The sequence below is a fragment of the Canis lupus genome, chromosome 1 (genome assembly GCF_003254725.2).
Source record: "Canis lupus dingo isolate Sandy chromosome 1, ASM325472v2, whole genome shotgun sequence".
Lineage (NCBI taxonomy): Eukaryota > Metazoa > Chordata > Mammalia > Carnivora > Canidae > Canis > Canis lupus.
In genome coordinates, this window is record NC_064243.1 from 89,457,782 (window position 1) to 89,472,534 (window position 14,753).

Below are 14,753 nucleotides of genomic sequence, written 5' to 3' on the forward strand. Positions count from 1 at the left end.
CTCCCCCACCTCACAACCTCTCTCTCTCTTTCTAAAAATAAAATATCTAAAAATAAATAAATAAAAATAAAATATCTGTCCACACAATGGAATATTACTCAACAATAAAAAAGAACAAAGTACTGAATGTTACAATATGATGGACTTTTGAAACATCATAACAGCAGACCCAGGACCAGAACACAAGCAATCTGTTTCTGGATTCTAGATACTTCTACCCTCTTTTGCTTGGTTTTCACATGTTACCCCAATGTTCAGGAGTGTTCTGACTCCTCCTTATTTAAGAGCATTTTGGTCAATCTCCCTTCACCATAACATCTAACTTTCTGTGTTGTATCGATAGGATCAGCAAAGTGCAAAGGAAGGCGATTAGTGCCATCCATAGCCTTCTGAGCTCTCACGACCTGGACCCACGCTGTGTCAAACCAGAAGTGAAGGTCAAAATCGCTGCCCTCTACCTGCCTTTGGTTGGTATCATTTTGGATGCTTTGCCACAACTCTATGACTTTACAGGTAACGATGCCTCTGTGTCCTTTGGATTGGTGGGGGCCCCTGCCAGATGCTCTACTGGCATGAAGTTTCTGTTATTAGCTCTAATGCTGATATGTTTGTGTGAGCGGTTTTCCACAGCAGTGGTCTCCAGACCTTTTTCACATAGATTCCAATGAGTTTTTGGGTTTGGGAAGGTTTGGGGTTTTTTTTTGTTTTGTTTTTTTTCTTTTTTTTAGGTTTGGGGTTTTTTTTTTTTTTTGGAGGGGTCCCAATAAGGTTTTCATTTGTTTTTTAAAGGACTATAGTCATATAGTATGTTTTTCATTTAGAAATTATTCATTATTCATTCACTCATCTGCTGATGTATGATGAACTTTGTAGACCGTATATCACAAAAGATGAAATATTAACAGAATTACTCCCTGGGGAGATCACCATTCTAAGGCATTGAAATAAAGGTGTTCCTTCTCTTTTCTCTTATGAATGGCTTAGGAAAGAAGCAGACTCAAATGATCCTAAACAATTTTTTCAATGTAAAAAAAGTATCATGGTGTGGGGACACCTGGGTGGCTCAGCGGTTGAGCTTCTGCCTTCGACACAGGACGTGGTCCAGGGTCTGGGGATTGTGTCCCACATCAGGCTCCCCCTGAGGAGCCTGCTTCTCCCTCTGCCTATGTTTCTCTCTGTGTGTGTCTCTCATGAATAATAAATAAATTTTAAAAATATATATCATGATGATGTGGCACCTGGGTGGCTCAATTGGTTAAGCATCCAACTCTTGATCTTGGCTCAGATCATGATCTCAGGGTCGTGAGATGGAGCCCTGAGTCGGGCTCTGTGCTGAGCATGGGGCCTACCTGGGATTCTCTCTCTCCCTCTCCTTCTGCCCCTCCCAACTTGAACTCACTCTCTCTCAAAAAAAAAACCCAAAAAAACAAACAAACAAACAAACAAAAAACAACCAAAAACATACGGCGTCTTCAAACTTAGGAAATTCTACCAGGGCAGAGGAATTTTGCTTTTGGCCCTAAGAGGCTGATTTTGGGGTTGGAAGTCAGTATCTCTCATTTTTCAGCAAGAGGAAAGGATAAGTTGTCTTAATGGAGTTTGTGTACCTCCTGAGTTTATTCACATATTACAATGTGGATTAGAGCCTTGGACAGATCTTGATGCCTATGGGGTGGAAGTATTTACAAAATTTTACTAAATATTCTCTCCCCAACAACACAATCTAGCCACCGCCAAGATCACTAACAACTAAAACAAATCTAGTGATGATGAGTTGGAAAGTCCGATCCCCCACCAATCCCTATAGGGGGAATGTAGATGAACAGAAAATGGGTAAGGGATGTACAGAAGCAAGCATGGCCCCGGGGGTGAGCATTCTCTGGTAGTGCCTGACTGGAGGCCAGATTGAGAACAGAGCTGTCTTCAAGATTTTTTTTTAAAGATTTTATTTATTTATTCATGAGAGACACACAGAGAGAGGCAGAGACACAGACAGAGGGAGAAGCAGGCTCCCTGCAGGGAGCCCGATGTGGGACTCGATCCCAGGACCCCGGGATCACGACCCGAGCTGAAGGCAGATGCTCAACCACTTAGTCACCCAGGTGCCCCAAGAATGTAATCCAGAGCACAGCAGACGACCTGCAGACCATTTCCAGAATTTTGCTGAAAGTTTCTAGAAAGTTTCATTTAAATACCTATGACTCATTTGTTCCCAAAACGGGGAACCACTTTAGCACACATTCTCCTAAATTTCCTTGTTGATGAGGATTTTCCACATCAGTCACTTTGGATTAGAGCTTCTCTTCTCAGTACTTGGCCTCCGAGCCTTTTAAATCTCAGTGGTTTCTCAATGTATGACATTGACCTTTATAGTCATGATGTACCTGACAAGTGGAAAAACAGTGAAAGTATTCTATTATTTGAGGTGATATAGCGCATCTATTACATATGGAATCCTTTGATACACTAAGAAGAATATAGTTTCTAATTTTTTATTTTTTTTAAGATTTTATGTATTCATGAGAGACATAGAAAAAGAGGCAGACATAGCCAGAGGAAAAAGCAGGCTCCCTGCAGGGAGCCCGATGCGGGACTTGATCCCAGGACCCTGGGATCACGACCTGAGCCAAAGGCAGATGCCCAACCACTGACCCACTGCAGTGCCACAGAGTATTTTTTTTTAAAAGATACAGCTGAATTCAAATTCCAGCCCATTTATTGCTACATGTGACGTTTGAAAAATTCTTCAGCCTTTCAATGCCTTCCCTCCCCTTTCCTCAACTGTAAAAATGTGGTAACAATGACTACATCTTAGGGTTGAGATAAGGATGAAATGAGAGATCTTCTACAAAGGCATTTTATGTGGCAACTGTTTATATTCCTCTGTCTTTTATAACCATGACCCTGTGCATATTTAGGAGAAGTAAGAATGCATCCTCAAATTAATCCTAATAATGTTATCAGATCTTACATAATTGCCACATGCTATTCACTTTACCATTGTTTAAAAACTCTGTTGTCTTTAAATGCAAATAGTGAGCTATTATTTTTAAAAACAGTTCTAAAATTATTTGAGTTCTGCTTTCAGAATTTTAGCAGAAGGAAATACCGTTTGCAATCTGATTTTTCTGAAAAACTGAAGATCTAAATACAATGTTGACAAGCATGACAAGATATGAGTTTTTTTTTTTTTTTTTAAAGATTTTATTTATTTATTCATGAGAGACACAGAGAGGCAGAGACATAGGCAGAGGGAGAAGCAGGGTCCCTGCGGGGAGCCTGATGCGGGACTTGATCCCAGGACTCCAGGATCATGACCTGAGCCAAAGGCAGACACTCAACCACTGAGCCACCCAGACATCCCGAGATACGAGTTTTTAATGAATCCATCAGTAGCAAGTGATACACTTTGCTAAGAAAGTGCTTAAGCAAAAACTTTGTGTGTGATTAGTAGTATTCTAAAAAACCAACCTTTTAAGTTACGGGTCCTTTTTTTGTTTGCACACATCTAGACCTACATATAAACATAGGTATGTATGTCTATGTTATATAGAGAAAATAAAGTAACATTCATTTCAGACATTTAAAATTCAATACATTATTGACAAATTCATGACATTAGCTTGTTATTTTATAAAGAACCAATTAGGGGATCCCTGGGTGGCGCAGCGGTTTGGCGCCTGCCTTTGGCCCAGGGCGCGATCCTGGAGACCTGGGATCGAATCCCACATCAGGCTCCTGGTGCATGGAGCCTGCTTCTCCCTCTGCCTATGTCTCTGCCTCTCTCTCTCTCTCTCTCCGTAACTATCATAAATAAATAAATAAAAAAAAAAAAAAAAAAAAAGAACCAATTAGTTCTGTAATTATGGGTTCCTTTCTATATGGCCATTATTTAAAATATATGAATAGAGTAAAAAATATTATATTACACACTTTATAAAAGTTAGTGAAATTAATATTAATATTAAATATTTAAAAAGTTATTTAATATTATATTTCAGGAAAGTGTTATGAAAGCTTTGAAAATTTTATTTTTACAATTTGAAAAACCAATTTCTAGCTGAATCTTTTGCTGTGCATTTTGTCTCATTTTTTAAGCCTGCCTGCTTTTTCCTAGAGATGATGGTAGGAGTTTAGCAATAATGCTAGACATCAGGTTTTAGTTTTTGTTTTTAAGATTTATTTACTTATTTGAAAGAGAGAGAGAGAGAGTCAGGAGGAGGGACTGAGGGAGAAAAAGAGAATTTCAAGCCCGCTCCCTGCTGAGCACAGAACCTGATGCAGGGCTTGATTTCAAGCCCCTGAGATCATGATCTGAGCTGAAATCAAGAGTCAGACGCTTAGCTGACTGAGCCACCCAGGCACCCCACTAAACATCAGGCTTTAAATTACTGTGCTGACTTTAGTGACTAACGAGTATCAAGTCCCTTCATAGGTATTGGGTTGGAGATATAGGGAAATGCTGTTTTTGGCTTCATATCAGCAAAGATTTTTTTTAAAGACTTTTAAAGAGCAGCTTTAGGGGGCGCCTGGGTGGATCAGCAGTTGAGCATCTGCCTTTGGCTCAGGTCATGATCCTGGGGTCTTGGGATCAAGTTCCGCATCAGGCTCCCCACAGGGAGCCTTCTTCTCCCTCTACCTATGCCTCTGCCTCTCTCTCTCTCTCTCTCTATGTCTCTCATGAATAAATAAAATCTAAAAAATAAAAATAAAAAAATAAAGAGCAGCTTTATGTTCACAACAAAATCGAACAGAATGTATAGAGATTTCCCAGATGCTCCTTGCCCCCACATATACACAGCACCCCATGTTGTCAGCACTAGAGGCGCACACTGGTTACAGTTGATGAACCTATAGGAACACATCATTATCACCCAAAGTCCAAGGTTTATATTAGGGTTCACTCCTGGGATGGTAAATTCTATGGGTTTGGACAAATATATAATGATATGGATCCATCATTATGGTATCCAGAGTCGTGTCTCTACCCTAAAATTCCTCTGTGCTTTGCCTGGCCATCCCTCTCTCCCTCAACCCTCCACAACCACCGAACTTTTTACTGTATTTTGTAGTTTTGCTTTTTCCAGAATGTCACGGAGTTGGAATCATATACTATGTAGCTTTTTCAGATTGATTTCTTTTACTTAGCCTACATTTAAGGTTCCTCCATGTCTTTTCCATGGCTTGACAGCTCATTTCTTTTTAGTGCTGAATCATATCCATTGTCTGGATGTACTACAGTTTATCCATTCATCTACTGAAGGATAATCTTGCTTGCTTCCACATTTTGGCCATTAGAAATGAGCAGTTTTTTATGTGGGCATAAATTTTCAATTCCTTACATACCAAGAAGCACTATTGCTGGATTGTATGGTGAGGCCAATGATGCTTTCATTACAGTTGCAGATGCTCGTAGTGGAAAAAATCGTGCCAATGGCTCAGATGAAGAACAAGAAGGGACCAGTGCAATTAACCAGAATGTGGCGCTGGCCATAGCTGGAAATAATTTTAATTTGAAGACAAGTGGAGCAATGCTTTCTTCCTTGGTATGTTGGTGCACCCTTCTCTGGTTTATATTTTGTCTTGTCGCATCTTCTGATGGGCTTGTTCTTCGATCTACCTACCAGAACCCAGAGTTGTATAAAGGCAGGCTGTGCAATTCCTGCCTCTTTGCTCCATCCTGAAAGGCATCAGCATGATGCTAGCAGTTGAGAAGGGAGATGGCCCAGATGAGGTAGCACAGGGACAGACAGTTCTGGCTGCAAAGGTAGATCAAATCCAGGCAGTCTCAATGGTGCCTGAGTTCAAGAACACCAGAAAGAGGTGAACTTGGGATATCTGAGGTCAGCACTCAGAAGATCAAACCAAGCCTCCCTCAGGTGGGAGGCTCGAGCTGTGTTGATTCTGTGTGTGTCATTCACACTATGTTTGCCTCCAAAGAGATGATTGAAGGGCCCAGTTGCTTGGGGTGAGTACTTCTTAGGCAAAAGGCTTCAGCTTTTCCGAGTCCCCAGGAAGCCTAAGCAGAGTTATACAGTCCTGTCATTTTGCCCAGACTGAGCTTAAAAGAGTGAATCTTCCAGGAATACAGTGTCTGATGCTCTTGAGGTGAGAACTCTGTTCCCAGATGAGCTCTGACTCTTCCTTTGGCAGACAGTGACAGCACCGCATCGCCCAGCATTATTTAACTTTGCATTTCAGTGTAGGGGGTATAACTACTGAGAACTCCACTCAATTCTCTCCTGGAATCTAGACCCAAGTACCATCTCTGCTGGGTGGCTTTCCTCTTTTCCCCCCAGCACCTAGCAAGCCCCCACCCTCAGGACCCCCCTGGACCCCGGAAGGGCTGGCAGACAGGGCTGTAAGAAAGAGAAAAGATATTTGAGCAGTGACATCATTAATCATCCTGCAGTTTGAGAAATATTGTATTTTATGACCTCCTCCACCATTGAAACATGTAAAGTTAGCTGCCCAAGGCACTGTATGCCTTTGACATTGTTATTTGGCCCAGAGGGCACATGCTCAGATGCCCAAAGTTCACCATTGGGGGGATCCTCCCTGGGAAGTTATTGCTAAGGTTTTCCTATCTTCTTGTCACCATACTCAGAAAAACTGAACTAATTTCATAAGCCCTATCATTTCCATCCCAACCCAACATTTCCCTCGCATACTCACAAGTAGGCGATTTCACATTCCATTGGGTATTAGCTACGCTGCATGAACCAAGGGTGCAGCCACATATTGTTCTTTGTCCTGATTTGATGAGTAAAAGAAAGTACGGTCAGCCCTCAAAAACAAACACTTGGGACAGAGGTATTAGAACAAATAGCCTGAGCCCCCACACCTGACCCCCAGGAAAGCATAAATTGTGATTGAAGCCCCAGCATGGAGGACCCCGCTAAATTAGGGATTGGATTAATTTACTGAACACTTCATGGCCCTTGTACTAGACTTCGGACTGTGACAAAAAAGCTAACTCTTGAGCAGGTAAGATATTTCTGGAGCCTAGCTAGTCCTGTTCTTTGCTCTGAGTTCAACCCTCTGGTGTCCAGCTGGAAGGAGAAATACTTGGAATCTTAGCAGCTTAGAAGCCCCATTGCAGCCATTGAAACTGGGGGCCTGGCCTGGTCAAGGCAGGACAGGCCACCAGACCACACTGCTCCAGAGCCAGAGTGCCCACAGTACATGGCCGAGAGCCTGGCCCAGACACTGCCCAACACAAACCCCTTGGCTGAGGACCTCAGCTCGGGGAACACAGGTACCTGTGCCAGGAAAGGCCTAGTTCCTGGAAACAGTTCCCCAGCTAGGGAAGAAGTGTAATGCCTGTATTCTAAGAGCTTAGCATCCCCTAAGCTTTTGGGGTTCCCATGGCTCTACTCCTTCCCTGGCGTCCATCTCGCCATCTGCCTCTTTGCAGCCCTACAAGCAGTACAACCTGCTGAATGCCGACATGACCCGCAACCTCATGATCTGCTTCCTCTGGATCATGAAAAACGCTGACCAGAGCCTCATCAGGAAGTGGATCGCCGACCTGCCATCCATGCAACTCAACAGGATCTTAGATCTCCTTTTCATCTGTGTCTCATGCTTCGAGTACAAAGTGAGTGCGAGGTGGCTCAGCCTTACACCAGCCCTTAGCTCTCCAGTTCAGGTTGATCTTGCTGCTGCTCCCATTTGCTTGGGAATGGAGGCATTATTCGTTTTTCTTACTTCTGTATTGAAATCCGTAACCTATTTGCATTCTAGAGCATTCTAGAAATGGTCATTTCTCAGGGGAAAGATCTCTACCTTCTGCAGAGAGAGCCCCATTCTCATTCACAGTATTTCAGCCGTAGGATCCCCAAACAGCATCTTCGTGTGGCACATGTCCACACTGGTGGCTGTTCCCCACTGAGTATTGTGTTTTGAGGATTCTCCCCATGGACAGAGATCTCACCACACTAAACATCCTTCTGCCTCTGTCCTGTCCAGGGAAAGCAGAGTTCTGACAAAGTCAGTACCCAAGTCCTGCAGAAGTCAAGGGATGTCAAGGCCAGGCTGGAAGAGGCTTTGCTCCGCGGGGAAGGTGCCAGGGGGGAGATGATGCGGCGCTGCCGGGCTCCAGGTGTGATGGCTTTGTCCTTCTGTGCTCTCTGTCAGCAAGTTTTACACCCCTTGTGAAGCAACATGTCCTCACAGCACGAGTACACATACCATCGCTTTCTTAAGATGTTAGGAGAATAGAGACAAGCAGGTTCTAGGATTCTGTGCATGAAGCATGGAACGTTCCCTGTGTGCTTGCAAGGGAAAGCTACTGTCTTGAGATCACAGGAACCCTGGAAATGTCCCCCAGTGCATCTTCCATTGAAAACTTGTCAAATGTACAGGTCTCACCCTGTGAGGGATGTGAGTCACAGGGTAAATGGAATGTGGGTTCCTCAAGGTTGAAGCCTCTCCACAGGGTATTGGCCTTGTCTTTGTGGAGCACACACGAGACGCTGGATAATTCTGGTTCCAAAGTCATCTCCCCAAATCATTCAGGGCATTTTTAGAATACAACTGATTTCTCGCCGGTGGCGTCAGAGTGTTTCGGGCCTCCTGGGACCCTGCCAGGAATGATCTCAAAAAGGCTGAACTCACTGCTGTAGAACAGAGTGAAGTGCTCAGACACGCTCAGTCTAGTCACTGTGCTTAAAGTCAGAGTGACTGCTCGTCCTATGCGATGGGACACATGGCTGGGAACTTGAAAGGAGCTCAGCATTTTCAGTGGGGGGTGGGGGTGGGCACCCTCAGTTAACACCCACACACTCCTCTTCAGTAATTCACTGAGAACCCCAGTTTCATCAGAACTCTCTACTCATGACACATGGGCTCCGCAAGGCTCCAGAAAGGCAATGGTCCTAAAGCTGTGGGCTGTCAGTCAAAGAGCAGGTGGCCGGGGCTGGGTGCTGGGCTGAGTCACATCTCCCACTGCCCTCCGATATGGGCCCTAATTAGCCGGAGACACGGCGCTGAGTCCACTCCACTGAGCTTGTTACGGAACTTCTGGTTATCTTAGAGGGCTTCATGCTAATCAAATTCCTCTCATGCATTTCTTAACTCCTAGGGAATGACCGATTTCCAGGCCTCAGTGAAAATTTGAGATGGAGGAAGGAGCAGACACATTGGCGGCAAGCTAATGAGAAGCAAGATAAGTGAGTCACTCAGCAACTTTGTGCCACTTTTACCGAAAGTTCAAAACTCTTTTTTTCCCAGGCTACTTGTGTTACTGAAACAACTACATCCTTCTAAGGGTAAGAAAACGAAACATCATTATCTGTGTAAATTCGCTTCATCCAGGGACTCAGGATAATCAGAGGTATAAGGAGTTATGATTTACAGCTCTTGAAACTTTATCACATTGATAAGCATTTAAAGAAAACCAATATTTAGCAATCTCAGATTGCTTGACCAAAGCTGCTGGTGGGGACAGGACAGGGCACCCAAGACCATATAGTTCAAGTTCATATTTCCCTTCTAGACACATGTACAAAGTGTGTAGTCAGAGATATTTATGTCAGTTATTACTCATTTTAAAAAGAACGGAAATGTTCTAAGTGCTCAAGAATAGGAAACTATGTAAGGAAATGTTAGGTTGGTATTAAAATTTCATGACGTGGGGCATGCTTAGGAAATGATGTTAAATGAGCAAAAGCAGGATAGACACTTGATTTTGGAGTAGAATCTTAAGTCTCTAACTACATAAGGGAAATACTTTTTAAGACTAGTAGGAAATTTACCAAATTATTATCAGTGGTTTTCCTTGGATGGTTCTCTTTAGATGTTGAAGTAGTCGATGTTTTCTTCTTTATACTTTGCTGTGTTTCCTACAATGGGTATGTGTATTATTCTCTATATACACACACATATACACACATATATACATATAAGCACGTATCTATACATACCCATAACGAATGCTATTATCAGCAAAAAAATATTAAAAAATGAAAGAAAAAATCCTGCTGCTTGGTTTGCAAGATATGAGATATATTTGTGTAAGAATTTGAATATATAAGGACATGAGACTAAACATGTTGAACAGACCGCTCCTGTCTGCTGTTCCTCTTCACAGCAGATAGCTCCATGAATCTCAGGGTCCACTGAGCAAAACAGTATATGGTCACAGACACTGCCCCACACCTGACAAGATGGAGTTAGCATATCTCCATGGGGTAGGAAACACCCATCCCAAGGGTAGAGCAGACTTGGAAACTGTTTCATGAGTAAATACAGTTACTGTCTCTGCTGTCACCACAAGAATGCATCATTCTAGTCAACTTATGGGACCTTTGAGAGTCAAATTTATTTTAAAACGTTAAGGAGATAAATATATTTTTATTATAGATGTTACTGAGAAAGCCCAGTTATTACTCTTACTAGTCATATCCATTCTATTTTATTCTTGCTCTGAGTTCCCTGAACTAGTGTTTAAGATATTTGGCACTAAGAATCCGTAAATTCTAGTTCAGGCAACAAGCCCTCTATTTTCCCCAAAAACAGAATGAAAGAAATGTGCATGTAATTATGTGCTACAGAACAGCTTAGGGGTTAGAGGCCATTTACTCTCTGAGTTGGGGAGAAGAGCCTAACCAGATGTGTTTGGCCTGGGCTGTGTAAATTGATGTTTTGGAAACTGAGAAACCTTCCCCTTTTGCTTGCAGAAATAACACCACACTGAGCCTTTCTGTGCGGGGCTTCCCAGTACTCCCCATTCAGCTCCCAGCCCTGAGCTACATCATGGGCTGCTCATTGTAGGGCTAGAAATCCACCTTTGCAGATTGTCAAGGGTGATGTGGGGTTTTCTGTTTTATTTTTCAAAAGAAACCATGGTAAAATTATAACTCCTCCATTTAGCTATTTGGAAAACTTTTGTAATTAAATAGTGGCATCCTCCACCTTTTTCTCTCAGATCATTTTTCAATGATTTTGGCTCTGTTTCTTTGTAGAGCAATAATTTTCAATCAGGCTATCCATTAGAATCACCAGGGGAGCTTTTAAAGCTCCCAGTGCTCATTAATGTACCCCAGGCCAATTAATTCAGAACTTCTAGCACTAGGACCCAGAAATCAGTATTTGGTAAAACTCCCTAGGCTATGCCGTTGTGCAGTTAGTCCAGTTTTAGAACCAGTGTGTTATGGGACTGGCTGGTGGGCTTTCCAAAAACTAAGATTAGTGGCAGTCATAGTTGCATGAAAATACAAATGTACTTAATACCACTGAACCACCTTGGTGGCTCAGTTGGTTAAGCACCTGATGCCTTTGGCTCAGGTCAGGATCCTGGAGTGCTCAGATTGAGCCCTGAGTCAGGCTTCCTGCTCAGCGGGGGGAGTCTGCTTCTCCCTCTCTCTCTGCCCCTCCCCCGTTCCTGTTCTCTCTCTCTCTCTCAAATAAATAAATAAAATCTTTATTAAAAATAGTTAATATGGGAAATTTTATATGTATGTTACCACAACTGGAAAACTTTGAAAACAAAAATGAAAACCAGATAGAGATCTGCATTGTCCAATACAGTAGCCACATTGGTACTATAAGTAAAACATATCGGCCAGATTTTGACGATTTAGCACCAGTGAAGGAATCTATAAGATCTCATGAGTAATCTTTATAATGATTATACATTGACAGCTTTTTTTTCTATATTGGGTTAAATAAAAGTCTTTCATTTAATATCACCTGTTTCTTTTTGCTTGCTTAAGTGTGGCTACTACAAAATAGAAAATGGTATTTGTGTTCCTTATTATGTTTTTGTTGCACAGCACTGCTCAAAATCTCAATCTACCAATACTTTTTTTAAAAATAGCTTTTATATTTCACTTTTCTTTTTTTTATATATTTCACTTCTCTTACACAAATATTACCACTTGCAGAATGAGAAGCAGTGTAGAGCACCTTGGCACCAGAGAGCCTGTTCTACGCTTGAAAACATTTAAAACACAAGGAAATACTCATTCTGAGCCCTCGGTAGTGTATAAGCGGTAGCAGGGTTCCCACTGTTGGGTGAAGGGGAATTAAGAACAGCTTAAGTGGTGATCTGGGCTTATATATAAGCAGTGGCAGGGCTCCCACTGTTGGGTGAAGGGGAATTAAGGACAGGCCTCTGGGGCATCTTGGGGAAATGAATTCTTCACACTTCTTGTCTATGGCCCTACCATCCTGAACGGCCCCAATCTTGTCTGAATTCTTCACACTTCCCTTTTCTGGCCACTAAATAAATAAATAAATAAATAAATACATACATACATACATACATACATACATACATACATTTATTTATTTATTTATTTAGATTTATTTATTTACTCAGAGAGAGAGAGAGAAAGGCAGAGACACAGGCAGAGGGAGATGCAGGCTCCATGCAGGAAGCCCGATGTGGGACTCGATTCCGGGTCTCCAGGATCACACCCCAGGCTGCAGGAGACGCCAAACCGCTACGCCACCGGGGCTGCCCCTGGCCACTAAATTTAGATGATACAAAATATCCCTTTCCAGTTTCACTTAGGTTTTATGAGAAACCGTGAACTAGTGCCTGAAACGTTCTGGTTACTCAAAATGGAAACCTCATTGAGAAGTAGCACTAGGCAATATCCCATTCCCTCCCATTCCCTAGTGGGTGATAACCTCAATATCCAGCAGCAAGACATTAGATGACCTGCCCTGCAAGAATGTGACTTTGCTGTCCACTGGAAGAAAAAAAAAAAAAAACAAAAGGTCCACACTTGACTGGGCAGCCTCTGGGTGGTCTTTGGGAAGTCAAGAGATTGACTCTACCCTGCCCCAGTTAAGAGGCACCACCCTTTCCTAATCCAGCAGTAGTGTTGTTTGCCAAATTCAGATCCCACCCGCCCTCCCCTTGGCCTGTGGCAGAGGCTTCCCTTGACTCAGATCTAGAGATGGTTCTCACACATGAAATACAGGAATGGCCCAAGGCTTCACACAGCAATCGGATTGGCTAGCCTCATTGCAAGCAGCAACCAATAATTGCTTTTCTGCCCATTTTGTTATTTCTGTAACTGTCATCATTATTCATCATAGTGGGGCTGCAGATGACCTGGAGACTTGACCTGGAAAATCTTTTTAACCAGACTCTAATCTTGGAAAGATTGCCCTGCAATCTTTTGTTACCTGTGGCCAGCTCTTTGTTCTTACCTCAGGATTGGCTATTCAGAATGTTTCTTTACACCTTGATGCACAGATTGCCATCGTTGGAATATGGCCAGGTTTGATATGCTCTTTAATTTAACTTCTTTTTTTTTTTTTCTTAGAACAAAGGCAGAGTTAGATCAAGAAGCCTTGATCAGTGGCAACCTGGCTACAGAAGCAAATTTAATCATTCTGGATATGCAAGAGAACATTATCCAGGTGAGGACAACATATACCTGATCTGTTCAACGTGAATATGTTTACTAGAGGAGTTTAATAAGGAATTCTTTATAGATAATCATGAAAGTGGTAAATGTGATTCCTAAATGCCTTTTTTTTTTTTTTTTTTTTTTTTACTATTTACAATAGTGTTCACCTTACAAATTCCAGAGATACTGAACATACTTCTGACTTCTTTGACTTACTCCTCACTTAGGTTCTTGACAAGCTGACCCTCATAGTTAAATCTGCCACGTGTGTATCAATTTTATAACATAGATGGTGGGCTTATGGTTGATTATCTAGAATAGGGATGGTAGCTAGGATTTTTGTTTTGTTTTTCGCTTTTTGACAAGTCAACTCCAGTTGAATTATGGTGATGTCTAGTATGGGAGCTAAGATTTTGACTGGACCAGGTTTTTTTTAAAAAAAGTGCTAAGTCTGAATAATGAGGTCTACTTTGGACATAGATTGGTGAAGGAAAGTCACTTGTACCATGAATTTGCCATCCCCGCTGCAGAAAAGTATGGAACCACTGTGAGCTTTGCAGTAATACCACTTACCATGCTAATTTTATCTCCTAAATGAATGTTTCCAAAATTCCCAGGAAGTCTAGGTGATCATGGATTTTTGGCTAACCTGAGCAATGTATCCCTCCATGTTAACAGCAAGAAATCACTGATTCGGGTAGATCCAGTGTTGCTCGGAGCTAGGAAAAGAGATATTGTTGAAACACAGGGAAACCTTAGTTATCCTACTTTTGAGCAGTCTAACATCAAAGTCATTATTATAGAAAAATAAAGACAAGAAGTATGTGGTATCTTTGAGATCTTAAATTCTTGGCATTATACTGATTGTATCTCTATCCTTCACTGCTTTGGCTGCCATATACCTAATAGTCCTCAAAATGTTCCCTCCCCCCCAAAGAAATGGCACTTGTTTGTCATTATCTTTGATGGTATTAGTCTTGCTGTTTTATTTAGAAACATTGCTGCTACCAAGCAGCCCCTTTTGTACTGGGAGATCCATAGTTGTGTTTTGAAGCCCACAAAGAAAGCCATGTCTTCTATACAAAGAAAGAACATTCCAAGAGCTGTTAATTGGGATGGAGGGGGGTGTGCATTATAACTGAATTTAGCAGCCCAGAATTGGGCATAAATCCCAAAGCATCTGGGATCTTTTGGAAATAGGTCTTTAGCTGTCATGGTAATAGATAATGCGTGTGGTGGCTTCCCAAACCCTTAAGATCTTAGGCTAAAGAGATGGAACCTAAGCACCACTGCGCTAATTGTCAAGAGTGCCTACTTATGTCTTCACCCCTCAGCCCCCTGGCACTGCACAGGGATTCAGTGATACTCTTCTTCCATTACCCC

The 14,753-nt window shown here is 42.2% G+C and overlaps 1 protein-coding gene across 4 annotated transcripts in view; it reads left to right on the top strand.

The window, feature by feature from the left end:
• Nucleotides 1-14,753, top strand: part of DOCK8 (dedicator of cytokinesis 8) — a 230,735-nt gene that overhangs the window by 181,310 nt on the left and 34,672 nt on the right. For all 4 annotated transcript variants that reach the window (XM_025423389.3, XM_025423392.3, XM_025423391.3 and 1 more), the window contains 6 exons: nucleotides 344-513; nucleotides 5,401-5,546; nucleotides 7,418-7,600; nucleotides 7,972-8,104; nucleotides 9,086-9,173; nucleotides 13,284-13,380. In XM_025423389.3, the coding sequence (XP_025279174.1) occupies nucleotides 344-513; nucleotides 5,401-5,546; nucleotides 7,418-7,600; nucleotides 7,972-8,104; nucleotides 9,086-9,173; nucleotides 13,284-13,380 (817 nt within the window). The remainder of the gene's footprint in view (nucleotides 1-343; nucleotides 514-5,400; nucleotides 5,547-7,417; nucleotides 7,601-7,971; nucleotides 8,105-9,085; nucleotides 9,174-13,283; nucleotides 13,381-14,753) is intronic.